At 40.6% G+C, this 18,891-nt stretch overlaps 1 protein-coding gene across 1 annotated transcript in view; it reads right to left on the bottom strand.

Annotated features, from left to right (window-relative positions):
* Window positions 1-18,891, bottom strand: part of LOC308149418 (multiple PDZ domain protein) — a gene marked incomplete at both ends in the record, with an annotated part of 39,338 nt that overhangs the window by 1,066 nt on the left and 19,381 nt on the right. The window contains 21 exons of the mRNA XM_080521146.1: window positions 53-156; window positions 2,736-2,840; window positions 4,003-4,125; window positions 4,597-4,637; window positions 4,772-4,868; window positions 5,052-5,349; window positions 6,735-6,928; window positions 7,226-7,309; window positions 7,535-7,879; window positions 8,037-8,111; window positions 9,002-9,094; window positions 9,338-9,467; window positions 9,544-9,635; window positions 10,037-10,245; window positions 11,444-11,543; window positions 12,017-12,088; window positions 12,542-12,607; window positions 12,976-13,086; window positions 14,369-14,546; window positions 15,116-15,310; window positions 16,812-17,096. Coding sequence (XP_080377272.1) covers window positions 53-156; window positions 2,736-2,840; window positions 4,003-4,125; window positions 4,597-4,637; window positions 4,772-4,868; window positions 5,052-5,349; window positions 6,735-6,928; window positions 7,226-7,309; window positions 7,535-7,879; window positions 8,037-8,111; window positions 9,002-9,094; window positions 9,338-9,467; window positions 9,544-9,635; window positions 10,037-10,245; window positions 11,444-11,543; window positions 12,017-12,088; window positions 12,542-12,607; window positions 12,976-13,086; window positions 14,369-14,546; window positions 15,116-15,310; window positions 16,812-17,096 — 2,997 coding nt within the window. The remainder of the gene's footprint in view (window positions 1-52; window positions 157-2,735; window positions 2,841-4,002; window positions 4,126-4,596; window positions 4,638-4,771; window positions 4,869-5,051; window positions 5,350-6,734; window positions 6,929-7,225; window positions 7,310-7,534; window positions 7,880-8,036; window positions 8,112-9,001; window positions 9,095-9,337; window positions 9,468-9,543; window positions 9,636-10,036; window positions 10,246-11,443; window positions 11,544-12,016; window positions 12,089-12,541; window positions 12,608-12,975; window positions 13,087-14,368; window positions 14,547-15,115; window positions 15,311-16,811; window positions 17,097-18,891) is intronic.

The raw sequence follows: 18,891 nt of genomic DNA, 5'->3' as shown, positions 1-18,891 counted from the left end.
AGCTCTATATAGTAAGTTACATGAACAGGAGAATATCGACACTGATGCTTACCAAAGGTTGTTGTGAGTCCAGGTGAGACTGCTGGGCTGAGTTAAGGACCCGGCATGCATTTCACTGTGGTCCTCAGTACTGCATCCCCAAGAACCCTGTGCCACCTTGAAACAAACACAGACATGTTGAGTTTTCATGTGTTGTTTTTATTTTATTTTTTGTGAGTCGCTGCATTTACTGATCTTTACCCATAACTCAATGCTTAACTCTAAAACAAAACTTAAAGTTCCCAAGGTTCAGCCGAGAGGTGGATATATGGTCTGAAAAAACAGAGAAATTTGTCATCTTGAGGTGGTAAAAATAAGTTTGCCCTAATTGGGATAAAACTCCGGCGCAGATCTTCTGCTCCATTTCACATTAACCACTTCTGTTTTCTGACCAATCACACATTAGACGTTGGAAACCGCATGAGAAAACCACAGAAGACTTTCAGGGCCACTCATGAGGGAAAAAAAAAATAACATTTCGAGGAGGTAGATTTTTTGTTTTTTCATCATGCACTTTGTCGTTGAGAATAAAGTGAAAACATCTCCTCTGGTGCATCCCTAACACTCCTCAGAAATTCAGTGAGGAGAACACCGGAGAGTTGCACGCTTCATAGTCTCTTCAAAGTACTAATACTGATAACTACACTGGGTTTGTTGTGTTCGAGCTAAAAGAGCAATAATTCCTTTGTCACTCGTCTATTCTGAAGTTTCACAAGTTCATCAAACTGTGTGCAAGGGATGTTGTAGCAGCAGTCACATGTGCTGACTATTGCATTTGTGTGCGTAATACGGTCATTTTCACTGATATATCTATTTCATGGTTGCTTAATTTAGATTTACACAAAATTACTATTAATAACCAACCTGAAATCTATATATTGAGTTATAATACTATAATGATTCATGCTCCAGGTGTTTCACCTGTTCATTACGTCCTACTCTGGCTTTAAATAGACTTGTGTACCCTCACCTCTCTCTTTTTCCTGGAACTTTGTTTAGAGAGATGAGCAGTCAATCTCTGTCCCATTCGTTTTCATAATAACTGTATTTTGCATGTTGTTCTTTGTAAGAGATTTTGACTTTTAATTATATCGCATGTTTCCTGGAACTTTTTCTCGTGTCCAACCAGAAGGTGTTCATGTACTTTGTATTGTCAGAAAACAAAAGACCGTCTCCAAAGAGAAGCCTGTGTCCAGCCAGTTTGTCACATTATCAGCACAATGCAGAGCTCAACCTTGCCTGGTTACATACAGACGTTTACTTGGATGACGCTCTGAGGAAGGTCGCAGTTGCAGCCGAAACATGTCAGCAAGGTAAAAACACTTTCCCTGCATTTATCTGTCATTTAAAAAAGAACTCAAAATATATAGAGACTTTTAGTCTATATTGAATGTAACACGATGATCTGACCACCTTTCTTTTGAGCTGTCCGCTGTATGCTATCAAAGGATCATGAATGAAAGAGTATATGACGAGTAGACCTGCAAAGTTTCTCTGGAAAACTTGGCACTCTCACGGATTTTTCGTTATCCACGACTTCTCTGCAGTCCCGAGACCAAAATTTCAGTTTCTTTTTGCTACTTCATACTGTACATCCAAGCATACTCAACACGACAAGTCTGTCCAAGGATCATCTTCTCCACTGCTTTATCCAACTTAATATTGGGGGGATTGGAGTTGAACCCAGCTGACGATGCGTGAAGGAAGGGTACACCCAATACAGATGGGCAGTAAATCGCAGGACAAACACAGAGACAGACTGAAACCCACAGAACTCACATTCACACTATGGGCAATTTAGAGTCAAGCAGCACCCTGAGAAACCCTCCCTTCACACACAGGTAGAACACACATACAGCTTCACTCTAAAAGGGGACATTCTTGGTACTAGGTGAGACATATAAACACTGCACCACTACAGATTCGCTGATCACTATTTTTGTTAAATAAATTGGTTGCTTGTTGATATTCTTCTGAAGACCTATTTCTTTCTAATTAAACCTGAAACCACTTGCAACAACAATACTGACATTGTCTTTCTTCTCCCGATGGAAAGGACAATATCTCCCCCTTGTGTGCACACGTCGAGATTTAACTTTGTAGCACCTTAGATACTTAAAGTTTCATCCATCGAAGAAACATCCCATTATTTCATTCATTCATTTAGTCCCTTGATAGTAGCACAGAAATAGCAGACATAAAATCTGGGATTACATGAGAGCAATTAGACATTCTAGCCTGTTCTTAAGTGTACTTAATGCAATTTACCTGCAAAGTACCCCAAACAACTATGCAGAGCGGTTATTCACGTTTTTTGTTTTCATCAATTTGTATGAAGTTCCATTCATTCATCCATCCATCCATCATCCATGTTGTTCACATTTATTTTTGTTTGAGTGTTTTCACCGACTTTGAATCAGGATAAGTGAACCATTGATGTTAGTCTTCAATGCCAGACCAACACATGATTATTAAATTACGTCAATATATCGGTGCAAAATGTGTATTTATGCTTCTTGTTAAACATTTGTGTTTGAACTAACTGTAATTTATGTCAGAATGTAAACTGTAACAAATGTAGCCACAGTGTGACAGGAAGCAGACTATGAGATATTCTATACTGGTGTTATTGCCCAGAGACTTACTGCCTCCCAGGGATTACATACTAACGACTGTATGTCTCTATGTGACACTACCTGCAGACTGATGGTTCCTGTGGCGTTCTTCAGCAAAGATCCAGCAAGGGCATGAGTCATTCCCTCAGTGGACACATCATTGATGCTCAGGACCTTGTCACCTGTCTGGATGACACACACACACACACACGCACGCCCACATGCGGGCACAAAGACATAATATTGCTTTGCACCTTCTAGATTAACTGTACAGGTTTATAATTAATCTCTTGAGATGTATTCTTATAACCACTGTCCTCCTCCTGGGTGCTTTTGATGATGAATGTACATATGAAGCGTCTTCATGTCTTCCCCAATCGATACCTCAAATATAATGCATGTTTTATATGACCATTATTTTAAAATAGTTAAAAGATACATTGCATGTTGGGGGGGGGGGGGGGGGGGGGGGGGGGGATACTGTGTTTCAGTGGAACTAGCTAATGGAAATAGCAAAGGCTTGAAATACACAGCAGAAATATTAACAATATTATTTTTGTTTTTCAATTAACAGTAAAGCAGGACTAAGACTAACTTATGGCTTTATTGAGACAATGGTACTGGTAACTGAACTTTAAGGAGAGATTAAAAATATTCAAACCTGATCATATAAATGCTTTTATTTGACAGACAACCAAAACTGAAGAGATTTCAATTGTGCTCCATCTTTTCTAGAATAATTTGTCTTTTTCCTAATTCAGCTCAAATCTTTGTGATCAGCTGATTGCAACCTGTCCAACGTCTTTGAGAATGAGTTGTCATAATTTTCATTTCAAAAGAGAAAATAGATCAGAAGGCGTTAAACTCAAACAGGCTTGTCAACAAACTTTTAGACTGACATCTAAGGGAGCAATTGAATAAATATGAATCCTATCACCCAAAACCCATATCAAACAGCCCACTGAGCAACAGTGGTCCAAATGACATCTTTAATTATGTCATTTCCACACGTCTTCAAGACGTCTTCAGGGAGGCCAGAATGAAAGTTTTTTGTATGTCTTTCCTGGACATTGTATATAGGTGCTGTCTGGACATCATATGAACAAGACCTCTGGATGACGTGATGCATCGATGTTATTGAGGGCAAACATTAAGTCACAATACTTTTTTGAGCCCGTCATATATCACCAACCAATAACTATTACCAATAACAATTTTAAAGATGTCGTTTGGACCACTCTTTGCTCAGCGGGGTTGAACTGTAAGTGTTAGCAGTTTATGGACGCAACTAAAGATGTAACAAGAAGTCCAAACACACACACAGACAAGGACACATGGCTCCCCCCACCTGTAATTTCTGTGTTTTGGCAGCCAATCCATTGGTATCCATGGTAGCAATAAAAAGAGGAACGTTGCCATGGGGACTGCCCACTCCTCCAGCGACACTGATGCCCAGCGAGTCACATAGACCCTACAGTGATACCACACATGTTAGGGACCATGTGGACCATATATGAGATGATCACAAGGCAGACTGAAGACATGACATCATGACATGTAACACTTTGAATGTCAGTAGTGATTTATGGAGAAACCAGAGGGAAGCAGGTTTCTCTTGCCTTACTTTGGGGAAAGTTACAAGAAGCATTGAAATGTTCGTACAGTTCAAGACCCACATTTTAATTTCGAGATATGGATAAAGGATAAATCCAACAAAGACACATTTTTACAAAATGAGAACTTGGTGCTATAGTTTCATGATTATATATAAAGATTGTAGATACTAACTTAACTTTAAGTGAAAGAATAATCTTTTCAATGAGTGCAACTCATTTTCTCACCTTAGGAGGAGATTCAACAATTGAAAGGTCACTACCATCTGTACAGCAGGGTACTCATAAACCACATTTAGCTATTAGGTGTTATTTTCTACCTGGCTTACCTTGTGAATGATTACTTTTCTGATGTCGAGGTCTTGTAATGCTGCAAAAATCCAAAGATAAATGAATCAAATTTGTATTTCTGGTTGGCTAAAGCACACTTTAAATGGATGGCAAATTGCATTATAGGCAGAGAAGTGGTTTTCAGCCAATTGAACACAATAAAGTGCTACTCACTGGTTTTCCATGTTTTGTTATCTGTCTCCCTCTGGTGACTGAAAACGGCATCACATCCACTTGAGGGGGTCAGTGTGGAACAGTCAGAGTCTTCGCTCTGGATAAAACACAACTTAAAGTACTCCTAGGTTCACAAAGTACTGATGTTAAAAAAGTGGAGGACAGTAATAGATAAGCTATACACTATGCAATATAGAAATAAATCACAGTTAAATCAAGACAGGGCAAATTAAACATTTTGGTGATTTCTTTTAAAGAAGCATCGAAGGGAACAGTGTACCTGACTCCGTTGTGAATACTGCACCCCGGCTTTAAAACGTGCCACCTCCAGGTGAACTTCTCCACCACAGCCCTGAGAGTGAAGGGACATCTTGAGTAAACCACTCATTAGTTTACAGACTCTGCTTGCGGAAATATAAATGTCTCTGACCTGTAGAAGTGTCTTGGCATGCTCCTGCGATGCTGCACGGACGTCCTCCCCGTTGATTGACAGAATCTGGTCACCTAGTAACAGCCTGCCATCTGAATCCGCTACGCCTCCTCTGATGATATCTGACACAAAGATGCCCGTGTCATTACTGTTGAAAGAAAACAGAGGTCAAAAACTACATCTGTTCCACGCCTATGGAATAAATTATGTGACCTGTGTGGCTGCGGTTTCGCATAATGTCACACTTGATTGTGGAAATATATGAAACTATATGGCATAGTATGTGACTGGTGTTCTCCTCAGTGTGACCCTGTGGTCTGGTTCTAAAACCTTTATGGATATTGTTGCACTTTAGTGTGTGATTTTAGTAAGCATCGATCACCTTTTTTTCCAAAAAAGATCTTCATGCTCCAGATTTCTCAAACATGTAATGTAGTGTAATATTATCTTGTAATCATTTTATAAAGAAGATTGCATTTATTTATTTATTTTCTATGTATTGGTATTATTTACACGCTTAACAAGAAAGGTTAAAAAGACTAAGCTGTTGTGAAACGCATTACTATTGAAACAACCTTGGAAATACAGCTCAGGCATTGCGCTTCAAAACCTAATTCATGGCAAATCCAATTGTAGAAACATCATTATTTAGCCAACGATGTGTACTATTTCTTGGCTCACTGGGGAATGTATTGTATAAACAGTGACAGTAATAATTGCATCCCGCTATAAGTGAAGTAATAAAGTAGCAACATTCTCTTTTGCCCAGGTATGAAGCATCTTAAAGCACATAGAACCAAATACATTGGATTTTGCCATGTGTCTTGGAAGAAACTTTAGCTTCTTATTTAATTTCTAGAAAATAAATATTCTAACTTTAAAGGGGCATTGTCAATCACGAGTGATCTCCTTAGAAATACCTGTGACCTTGTGTGACTCTAACTACCACATTGAACAGCGATGAAAACATGGCGGGCCCTAAAGTTTATTAACATAGAAACCTGAGGTCGTTAAACTTTAGGTGACACATCAAAAAAGTAAAATACCTGAGCACCCCGTCGTTTAGTTAGATTAGCCAGACTAGTCCCTGAACAGCATGAACTGATGAAGAAATGTCTTCCAAATCATATGACCAAAGTCCAGCTTACCCGATTCGATTAGACCCACATTCTTGGAGTCACTTGCTTTTTAAATAGTGGAAAAATCTGTTGCCTTTTCCTCACTAGTTTGTCAACCCAAGGTGGATCAGTAAACATTTGGTGTATTTATGCTTAGTCCCATGTTAAACTCATAATCAACCGCGCAGTTGCCAGGGAGAATCTCCACAATGTAAACGCATGTTGAGTCGAATGTGGTAAAGAACTTTTGTCAAGCAGTTATTTAATCACATATGTGCAAAACATATTGCATCTTTACATCATTCGGGGTTTGAATCACAATATTAGAGCAACAGGATGAAAAAAATCCTGACATGTTTTTCATCTGAGAATGCTGAAATGGCCACCTTCTGGTTAAGTAGCAGCAAGACTGTACCTCTTTCCCACGGTAGAGAATCCCAGTCCTTCTCCAGGACGAGGCTTCAGCTCCAGGCTGAAGACGTCCCAAAGGTCCTCGTCCCTGTAGGCCTCCTGATGTCTAAAAACACACAGCTGGACCCGCTGGGTGGTGAGCCGCAGCACGGCGATGGCCTCATCGTGAGTAGCCTGTCGCAGGTCTATGCCGTTTACCTAGATGGTGATGAGTAACCGTTACAGCGTATGAGTGAGAAATGTGTAACATTCAGTTATTTTAATATTCATATAATCAAAGTTAGTGGCCTTTACTGGACAGATATAATTCAATATTTACTTTTATCCCATTTAATTTGAATCTATTCAGACAACAAACCATACATTATATTTAATTTAATAAAGACTGACTTAAAAATATAACAGTGTAATTAAATGAAAATAATCGACAAATCATATATTGATAAGGGAAGGATGGATGAGTGTGTGTGTGCGTGTGCCCACGAGTGTGAACACCTCTAATATCTGGTCCCCAGCTTGCAGTCTTCCATCTCTTTGTGCTGCCCCTCCATCATTTACTTCATGGATTATTACTGCCCCCTGGTGTACATTTAAAAAAAATCACACCTGAGTGCAGCACCATATTCAATACAAGAATTTCTGTTTTACTCCAATCAATCACGATCGTACACACAAACAGACACATCAAATGAATAATATTTAGCTGTAATTGATTTGCATACCATCAACAAATGACCCCAGTTCATCATTACCGTGAAATATTCAGCGAGGTGATCATGCAGTTGATTCGATGGTTATTCTTACCAGCAGAGTGTCACACCCTCCAACAATGCTGAGACCAAGGCCAACATTTTCTTTACAAATTTCGATAGTAGTTTCTCTTCCAGCAGCCACTGGACAATTCGCAGGGTCAGAGGTTGCAGGCATAGATCCAAACCAATCAGATTGTTCAATTGGAGAGGTCTGCAAGGCACTGCGGGATGAAGAGGAGGGGGAAGAGACCGGAGGGATAGGGGAGGACGATGCACGGAGCGAGGACAGCTGGGAAAGTGTTGCAGGGACAGGTAGAGGACAGGGGGAAGAGAGACTCTTGGAACGGCTGATGGAAAGCTTGACAGTGACCTGGTGTTTGAGAATCAAACTGGACACCTGAATACAAAGAAGACAGGGGAGTCATAAATCATTAAATCAACGTGACCTTGAAGAGCATATTGCACAAAATGTATGTGTGCGAGTGTGTGTGTGTGTGTGTGTGTGTGTGTGTGTGTGTGTGTGTGTGTGTGTGGATGGATGGATGCATTTGAACCTTGTCCACTGACAGTCCAGCTAAAGGTTCATCACCCACTGCGAGGATTTTATCTCCAACCTTTATTCTTCCATCCTGCATACAGAAGCATTAACAAGAAATGTTTGTGAGGGAATATGGAGGGGAAGTGAGATAATAAATGAAATACGCCCTCTGGAGAAATATCTGAATAACTATTGCCTAGGGCTGTACATGAAAGCTAATTAGTACATGACGACACTACTTTAAATCATAGCAATTGTCATTTGAAGGGTAATCTGGTTTAAATATATGTAAAATGACGATACACTAGGGCCTTTGCATCATGCCCCACGAGCAGGAACTGGACAGCAATGTGGCGCTCACAATCGCCTCTTCGTTCTGACTGATGATGACTGTGATAGCTAATAATATAGAAAAGAATAGATGAGATTAGGGATTGGCTAAGACTTTCATTAATTAGTCTATTAATTAATAATTTATTAGACATTTTATTAAACCTACATGGGGGAATTTGGTCATCACAGGAGTAGTTTTACATTACACAAAATAGCTAAAGAAAGAATAGAATAGAATAGAATAGAATAGAATAGAATAGAAATACTTTATTAATCCCAGAGGGAAATTTTGGATTTAAAGTTTTTTGCAAAATATGAAAAATAGGATGAAATGATGTGGCACATGTGAACAATCATTTATGTGACGATGAAGATGGCATCTGCCCATAAAATGGCTAAAATCCCAAGAAACTAAAGTCTGCATTTATAAAATGAGGATTTCAGAAATGTACTCCTGATACACTTTTGATAGGAGGTGAGAAATATAAAACAGCAGTGAAATAAAATCAATTCACTTGTGGAGAAACTGACTATTTAGTTTGCAATAAAAGCTTAACAATGACCGAATGAAATGAACCCCTGTGTAAATAACTTGTTTATCTGATGATTGAAGATAAAGCATGATAGTGATGTTGATTGATGTCACACCTTACTGGCAGTGCCGTTCTGGATGACGGACCGGACCACCAGCCCTTCCTTGGAATTGTCTTCCACCATGCAAAGACCAAGACCTACTTGATCCTAGAGGCAAAGTCGAGGAAATAAACCATCAACTTATATCATAAAATTCTGAACAAACATAAGTAAATAATCCATCTGTATTTGTTCTGATACTGACAGTGATTTCAAAGGGTTTCCACGTTGTGTTTCTGCATCAAGGCACAACGGATAAAAGCTTCCACTGTACTGTTTGTTTGAGCAATTACAAAGCATCGGCAGGAGGAGGGAAGTGGTTGACTCCCGGATAAGCTGAGGGTATTGTACCTGAGGTAGGGCAATATGTTCAACTCCTCGGGATAATCCTTCAGACAAGGCGGCGTCCGTCTGCAAGTCAACCGTGTCCTCGCATTCTCGTCTCAAGCCCGGAACTGTTTCACCAAGAGCTGCCTTGTTTCTAATAGAACAACAACTAGTTAGCAGTGAGCAGGTTGATAAAAGCTTGAGCCAAAACTCTGTAATGTCCATATTACCTGATGAGAATGATCTTGACTTTAGATGGAGCATTATTTATGATGGTGGAAGCATTTTGGTGACTCCGGCCATACAAAATTTGATCATTAATCTAGAAGACACACACACAAAAAATTACTCCTTAGAAATCCTCTTTTATTTCATTAATTTCCACGCTGTTTTTCCCACCTTCACTTCCCCTACCCTGCTTCAAGGTGCTCCTCATCTTTCTCATCTCTCACAGGCGATTGCTCATTGCATAAAAACTGGCCCAGCACCAACCATCCTTCAAATGGTAATTTGTATGATAAGTCTACTGTGAAGGTGCTGAACAATCTCTATTCAGTGATGCCCCCAGCCCACAAACCCACTGCTATTCTTCAGCTACTTTCATTTTTGAATTGGACATTTTGTCTCCCCCTTTCTTAAATCTCATTCCGTTAATACAGTATTTTGTCTCTGTCCTGCTAACTAATTATCTCAAGATCTCCCTCCATTCACTTGATTTCTTACCTCCAGTAGTTCGTCCCCAACCTGTATCCGTCCATCTAAACCAGCAGGTCCTGCAGGGTCTATATGTGCCACATACACACTCATGCGGGCTCGAGAGCCATCCTTGTTGCCCGTGAGGCTGATTCCCAGGCCGTGAGCCGCGGGGTCCTTCTTCAGCTCGATCATTTGGAGCTTCCCGGACAGACTGCCGTAGCGCTGCAGCATCTTTTCTGGACAAGGCAGAGTTAAAAAAACAGGAGGCTGTTAGAAGGAGTATAAGATGGGTTGAGTGGCACGGTACAAGTAATGTATGACACATGGCTGACACATGGGGACATGTTGCAAAGGGTTATGCCTTAAGGAGAATATGCGTGGGTCCGTGCATTGGCTTTTGTCTTGGAGGTATGTCAGTCATGTTATTGGAGAGGTATTGTGTGCAATGTTTGTGTTTCATATGATTGATAAAATATGATTGAATGTAGGCAGGGCACAATAAGCTGTCTCAGTATGTGCACACACATGTATGGAACAACAGTGCATATTTGTGTCAAAGACTTTCTGAATGTGTGATTATTTATCCGTATGTTTGTGCATAGGCGTTCACATTTTCTGTGTTTAACAATGCATATGAATACTTGTTTTTGTGTTACTGCGCAGCACGCATATAAGCCCGCATTGGTGCCCTGTGGAAGTTTGGACCACTCTGGGGCATCTTCTGTCTTTGAGAGCCCCTCTTGACACTGTGCACGCAGTGTATACGGAATAACTCGAGGACACATGTGCACACAGGCTCATTACACTTTCCTGCCGACAGTTTGACGTTATTTCAGCGATCTCCAGATAACAACAGGCCGACAAAGGCACTGAGGAGGAAGGTTGCTTGTTGGCAAACGTGTCTGTAAACAATATAGCTTTGAGAAAAAGCAAACAAATACAAAATAAATCAAAAATCCCTTTTGAAAAAGGAAAGAAATGCAGAAAGAAAGGCATGCTTGTTAGACCTCAAGGACACACAGTGTGAATTTCAATGAGTAACATGAAATGTAAACAGAAACTTTGGTTGTTTACAAGACAACTCCACAGGGCAATAAGTGCACTGAGCAAATCAAACAACAGGTACAATTTGAATAACTTTTTATTCCTGCCAAAGAAGAGAGGAAAGTTTTTCTCGTGTCCAAAACCTAAAAGACACACATGCAATAATAGAAATCTGTGCATGAGAAGCTTGTATTGCATGTGAATGATGTGATAATAATTTGACTGAATGATGCTCTGAATCGTGCCAATAGCAAGGGCCAGGAGACATTTTTTATCAGTACTACAACTTTCCTTTCTTGAGACTTGGGTCTGCTGCAAAATCTACTGTTCCTTTGGGCCTTGGAGGATCCTTCAGTATATCTCTGTGACGTCTTTATGATGCAGACTTACTCCTGCCTGTGTCGTCCTCCTCTTCAGGTGTTGTGGAGATTGGTGTTGTGACATTTATGGGGGTTCTCCGATCCATTCTATCAGATGTTGGTGATGGTACCTTGGGAGAGGTTTTGCATTATTGAACAGGCAGAGTTTGGGATGCCTCAGGGGTCCTTCGGGCATGCGTTGGACTACCCCTGAGGCTTGTTCAGCGGGCTTGATGAAGCAGTGGGGTAAAACTGATGAACGGGATGAATTAATGAACACAGTTTTAATGTCAGCTAAAAATAACATGAAAGATGACCAGAATCATGCATTATTTTGTAACTAACTTACAAGTATACAAAAAAAATAACTTCAAACGAATGCACTGTCTATTTAGAGTTATGCATCTCCATCAAAGGGAGAAAAACAAAGGGTTTAAACAAACAAGGTATCTGCAAGGGACTTTGAACAACAAGGGTTCTATCAAAAAATATGCACGTTAATTAAGTTTTTGGAAGTGGGCTCCATGCAAATGCAAAGCTGCGTAACGCATTCATGGATATACGCACACAAACCACGTACAGACGAACACGCACAGTTACCAACCTTAAAGGGGGTGGGTGTAAAGGGGTTTGCTGGGGAGAAACTAAGGAACAGGCCGCTGAGATTCTCTGTTTCCTGGGATAATATAGGGAAACACAGATATAGTTCTATACATATTGCTAACAAAAGCAGAAATTCACCTCGCAAAAAGTATATTTTAAGTGTACTTTTTGGATCGCAATGTAGGTGTGTATGACTCATCCCTCTATATATAATGTAGGAAGTACAGAACATTCACGATACACTAAAATCATACATAGCTCAACATCAGTAACTTTGCAAGAACAAAAGTCGAATAAAATGACTTAATATAGTTACAGCTGTAGTCCAAAAAACAAATATGTAATTACGTGACAATTATTTTATAAGGTGCTATTAATTTAAAATGGAATGTATGTGAACTTATGTCGAAAGTGGGTCGTGATCGAAGCTTGAAGCTCGAACAAAAACTCACACCACACTTCCCACAGTTGTCTTGAAGACAAACAACATCTATAAGGTTGTAAGTATCAAGAGGATCTGTGTTACCTTGCTGCTGTGTGAGTTGGACAGCGCTGTTGGAGTAAGTCTTTCATGGCTGATGGGAGCAGGAGACTGTGGGCGAAACAAGATGTAGAGTAGGCAAATGAATATCAATGTAACTGAATCTGAAGCATAGATGTGTTGGTGATATATTTTATTATCTGTCAAAAATACTTGCATACAGTAAGCTTTGTGTCCAGAGGACATTTTAATGTTACAAAACACCCACACACAACATTGTTGAAACTTTTAGTGTGGCTTTCCAACTGCACATTCATTTTGCATTTGTTGAATACTGAAATCCAGCATGAAGAAGTCTGCAGTGTTCAGAGATTCAATTTCTATCCAATGTAATGCATGCATACTTTACAAGCTATGTCATACACTGCAGTATGTACTTGTGTGATTTTTTTTGTTTTTGTTTTTAACACATTCAGTACCTGGGATCTGTGTTTTCCAGACTGGACCAGAAAGATTACTGTATTTCCAGCTGTGCGGATGGCTTCAACTGCTTCTTCATGGCTGGCATCTCTTAGGTCCACACCACATACCTTACAAATATTTAATGCAATGTCATTTGGTTCAAAAATGTGCATTATTATATTGTTTAATAAAATAAAATAAATTAAAATGAAATGAAATGAAATGAAATGAAATGAAATGAAATAAAAATAAAAACACATCTTGATGAGCCAACGTGAGTAAATCCAAATCTAATTTTGTCACAAACAATTTATCACTGCCAAAAGTCACCTCTCCTCAAAGAGAGCACCGCAGAGAAATTATACAACAAAAGTTCTGACAGTTGACAATTTTCCTTTGTCTCACAATCCTGTGCACACAGCTCAACTCTAATGCAGCAGAATGGCATGTTTTCCAGGCTTCAGCTGCCCAGCTTTGGCAAGTCTGTGTCTCACTTCAGCCTTTAATTTCTGCTCTTGGTTGACAAGATTGGAAACTCACTAGGTCTCCTGCTGTTGTGGCCCATCCGTTCCATGGTTGGACATGTTGTCCATTCTGATGCCGCTGTGCTTAACACTGCAGCAAAGAGCTACTATCTAACTTACTATAGTCCTTCTGTCAGGTCCAACCGGTTAGGGTATTCTCCTCTGGCTTCCCTCATCAAAAATGCATTTCTGTTGCACGGTTGATCTCGTTTGTTTCTCATGAAATCTCAATGTAGACAGTTGTGCATGAAAGCCCCTGAGATCAGAAATAAATACATGAACTCATCGAAACCCATCCACTCCCTCAGTCAAAATTCACTGTGACGACACATTTTCCACATAGGGATGTTTAATGTGAACATTAACTAAACCTTCTGACCTCTATGTGAATATTCTAAGCTCTGAATTGTTGCTTGAATTATTACATGAATGACCAACTTTATACTGTGCTTATAGGAAGAGACTATAACGATATGGTAATGTTAGGCCCTGTATCATATAATGACTATGAACCTCAACCTTTGACCAGTAATGGACCTATAATAACTTGTAGAAGACAACAGAATGGTTCATTACTATATAAAATAATCAAATCATCATAATTTAATCCAGTGGGGACTCTACATTAACACACATCACACATAAAGACTATATATAATGTGTCTACACATGATCTTGCAGCGAAAAAACACAGCCGTCCTTGATAGCACTCACCGACATCCCTGCCAACGTGCACACAAACACACAAACACACACACACACACACACACACACACACACACACACACACACACACACACACACACACACACACACACACACACACACACACACACACACACACACACACACACACACACACACACACACACACACACACACACACCTCCAGTATCCTGTCTCCAGTCTGGAGGGTGCCATTAAGTGCTGCCGGGCTGTCGGGGCTGATGTGCTTGATGAAGACTCCCCTCATCATGTCTCCACTGCTCAGTCTTCGGCCCATACCTCTGCCTCCCATTATGCTGATACCCAGTGACTGGCCCGGTGCTCGAGTCAGCCGCACACTGAAACATCCAGCAGAAAACATTGAACATCTCTATAGAGTGGAGCGGAAGATCCTATTTACAGTACAGACCCAGTGATGAATGTGTTGTTTTTTTGTTTTTTTAATATATGCCTCACGTGGACCTACTTAGTTTAAAAAGCTGCTGCCAAATGCACAAGAAGGAGAAATAATCCAATGGGTATATTATTCTTCTGTCAGGGTTTTAGAGATTAAGCCAAAACAATGGAATATTATACCCACCAAAGAGACACAAAAGCTGTTTAGTTTTTGCATTCTGTGCATCTTATGTGATTTATCCAAGTGGGACACAGCTATTAAAGCAATAAATACATGCCGGAAAAGGAGTCACTCTCTCTCTCTGAGGTTAAGAAATATGAATGTATTGAGTCTGCTGTGCTGCTCTACCCCTGCTGTGAACATAACCTGAACACACAAGGCTTTTGCTAAGCCTCCGCTGGAACAGAACGGATATAGGGCATCATGGGTAGAGTTTTTTACACCAGCAGAAAATGAAAATTCTGAATAAAATATTGAGACAATTGTTACAGAGATCACAGATTCACTAACCTTTTGGGTTGATCCCAGGAAACGGTGGCATGAGAATAAAGCTCTCCATCTCCTTTTTCTTTTCCGTCCACCTTTATCTCCACATCAGGCTTTAGGACTTTCCCATCTGAATTAACCTCAGTCTTTTTCTGCATGATCTCGCCATCTTTTTCTTCTCCCTTGTTCTTAAGAGGTGGAATTTTGGGACTTTTCCAACTAATAATGAGAAAACATTCAGAAAAAAATTAGCATACATTGCAAACAAGCAATAACTGCAGCTTTCACTCTATGTTGAGAATACAGTACCCTGACACGACAATACACAAGCAGAATGACCGTGGCTAACATGATATACTGGAGTACCATACAGATTTTTTCAGGTATGGACTCTTGAGACATACGACAGTCATATGTCTCATGTCTCATGCTATAAGTCATATTATGAGTTATAGCAACATTTACTGGTGGGCATTGAGAAGATACACTCATTTAGGTGCAAATAGACCTGAATGTACACATTTTCCTAAACGTGAGATCATAGCAAGGTGTATGTGTTGTGTGTCTGTGTGCCAGGATGTGTGAGTGCCTGTGTGTGTGTGTGTGTGTGTGTGTGTGTGTGTGTGTGTGTGTGTGTGTGTGTGTGTGTGTGTGTGTGTGTGTGTGTGTGTGTGTGTGTGTGTGTGTGTGTGTGTGTGTGTGTGTGTGTGTGTGCATAGTACTTGAGTTAACACATATTCCGTATAGAGTAACTGTGTGTATATAAACTGTGTGTAAGTGTGGCAAAAAAGAGGCAGAGAAGGAGAGAAATTTTCATGAATATGTTTAACGGTGAAGGGCTTTAATAAGCCCATGGATGTGAGTGATAGTGGTGCTATCTGCACAGCAGGAGCGTATAGCCAGTTAAGTTACAGAAGAGGGCAGAACAAATGGCTCCACCAGGGCTGAAAGAGAGCGACCAGGGGAGGGGGGAAAGGATCCGGGCAGGGAGGAGAGGGAGGAAAATGAGGTGAAGAGAAAATGGCCAGACCCAGATGAGTGAGAGAGAGAGAGAGAGAGATGAAAGACAGATGTGGGCACCCACAGAGAAAGAGACAAAGACAATGTATTGAAAGATAAGAGTAAAGAAAAGGCTGCAGAGAGAAATGGGAGTGAGAGAGGGAGGGGAAAGGCAGAGGCATGAAGATGGAGTGAAAGCAGGGACAGACAGAAGCGAAACAATTCATTTTCGCTGACAGTCAGCACTGAGATCCATAAGCGAACAGCTAAATATAACTCAGAGATTCAACATTCAGAGAAGCGTTTGCCTTTACCACGGAGAAGAATGGAGAGGAGAAAATACGGACTGGAAGAGACTCAGCCTCAGCTGGTTGCTTACTGAAACACATTGTCTCCTCGTGGATATGCTTAATTGCTCAAGTGTCAGACAATAACTCAGATCATTAGTATGAGTTACACTACTCAGTTACTGAGTGATGTGTTACAGGAATGAAGCCATGGCTGCTACAAAAATCAAAAGCCTTAGGTTACATCATTACACAGCCTACGATGTTTTACTATTTCCAAGTCTGAATTCTCAACTGTGAGCATCTCAACTTGTAATAAAGCTCAAGCCTTGAAGCCTATCAAACCCTTAGACGGGTTTATCTTGCACACTGGGGCTTGGATGGGGATTAGGTGACCATAAATAATAGGCTGAGACCTCTAGATCTTATATTACCTGGAGTTTGAGTCTGTGGTTGGACCTCTGAGGGGAGCTGTGAATGAAGTGGAAGCTCTGACTGCTGGGTCTGGAGTCACAGCTTTAAATTTGACTGAGGCCGACGGTCTTAGTGTGGAGTAAGCCGAGGGACTGGACGACCTGGTTGGGTTTGACAAAGGCTCTGGAGAGGGAGTCGGAGCGGCGGGCGATGTGAAGCCATTGTCTGTGGCGATTGATGCCAGAGGAGGCAAACACAAGCGAACGCGATGCTCGTCCACCTGATGAGCTGGGACATAGGTTACGCTGAGGAGGTGGGGAGGAGGGGTGTGGGTGAAGAAGTGAGGGGAGAGGGTAAAAACAAATACAGTGTCAATCACTTCTTGTTCATTTGAATTCTCGTTTATCAGCAAACAACTGGATGTTGAGGAACAGCAAAAAAAAAACCACAACAGCAGTGAATGATATCCCTGTATGATTAATTTATTATCAGATCTGCAGGAGATAAAAGGACAATTGCAGAGTCGGGTTTCAATAGGATAGCAATTGCTGGAAAATGAGTTTTATTCTCGTGTCTTATCAAGATTCGATCAGAAGATAAACAACACTATGATGTCACTTCAGGGTTTTTGAGTGAGATGCAAACTGGTAGGATTTTATGGTCAGAATGTCCAAAATATTACTAAATTAATTAAAAAAACTGCTTGTTCAGCTCATGAAAAAAACAAAACACAAAAAGCAAATATTGGATAATACATGCTTTTTTTTCATGGGATTTCCAGAAACATTTTTTAAACTCTTGGCTAGATGTGGGAACTACCAGGAGTCTTTGAGGCTGAGCAGCACAGTGGGAGTGATATCAAGCATCTCCAACACTTGCGCGAGAAATACAACATAAGTTAATCTCTGTAAATGCTGACGATTTAAGCCTCACCAATTGTCCACTATCTACTATCTGTATTTATGTGTACAAGACACATAAATGTAATTAATTTGACTTCAATGTCAGTCGAAATGTATCTAAATACAGTTCAATGAAATTCTGGTTTGGTTGGAAAGTAAGCCAGACAAGATTGAGATGGTTCAGTCATGGATGTAGGAAATCTGACAGCTATGGAGGGAAAAGGATGCAGAGGATGGAGCTGTCAGGCAAGATGAGGAGAGGGAAACCAGTGAAGAAGTTCAAGGAAGCAGGTGGGAGATGATACGCTGTGGTAAACCCCTTATGGGAAATTGCAGACTGAAAAAGATTATTATCCACTGGAAACCACTAATTTACTCATTTATTTTATCTTTAACTTTAAAATTAGAAAAACAAAATACTGCTCTTCACAATCGCTGGGGCTGCTGTGAAAAGTTATCGAGCGCTCTCTTAAGTATGAATGTCCCCCTTGTGATTATGGACGGATCCAATAGTTTTTTGGTTTTGCATAAGCCCAGGTCTCTCTATGGTGTGACGGCAAAGATGTCAAGGACATCATTAAAACCCCCTCACTCCCACTTCCATTTCTCTTCTTGTTACATCGTGTGGCGCTTCTGGCAGTCATGCTGTTTGAATCTGCTGAAAGAGCCAATTTCTCTGTTTCATTTTGGGGTGGTAGATTGAATATAGTGGTCTTTTACTCCAAGCTGCTGCGACTGAGCCATGTGGACAGCCTGTCTTGTCTCAAAAGAGGCAGTTTGATAGTGACAAGCCCTCACCCTTCTATGTGTCTTATTCCGAGGCTGCCAAAGCAACTCATCTGCCTCCACTCACTCTTAGTTTGTCTGAAGTGCTGTCAGGAGCAGGCAGTGTGAGCAAGTGTGTGCAGATGGGTGTTGTTGTGTGTGTGTGTGTGCGGATGTGAGAGGGAAAGACAAAACGCATGTGCGTGTTCATCTGCGTACGTATTTGTGTGTGCATCTATGAGAGGCTCTTTAAAACACTCTTTTATTCCGAAGCACACTGTTCAAGGTGAGATGAGTGATGAATTATTCAGAGTTATTTCCCATAGCAGGAAAAAGGTGTTTTGGAGGTTAGACCATTGAAAGCCGGTGTGTGTGTGTGTGTGTGTGTGTGTGTGTGTGTGTGTGTGTGTGTGTGTGTGTGTGTGTGTGTGTG

The sequence above is a fragment of the Blennius ocellaris genome (genome assembly GCF_963422515.1).
Source record: "Blennius ocellaris genome assembly, chromosome: 3".
NCBI lineage: Eukaryota > Metazoa > Chordata > Actinopteri > Blenniiformes > Blenniidae > Blennius > Blennius ocellaris.
Note: the sequence above shows the minus strand (reverse complement) of the source record. Positions and strands in the feature narration are given on the sequence as shown.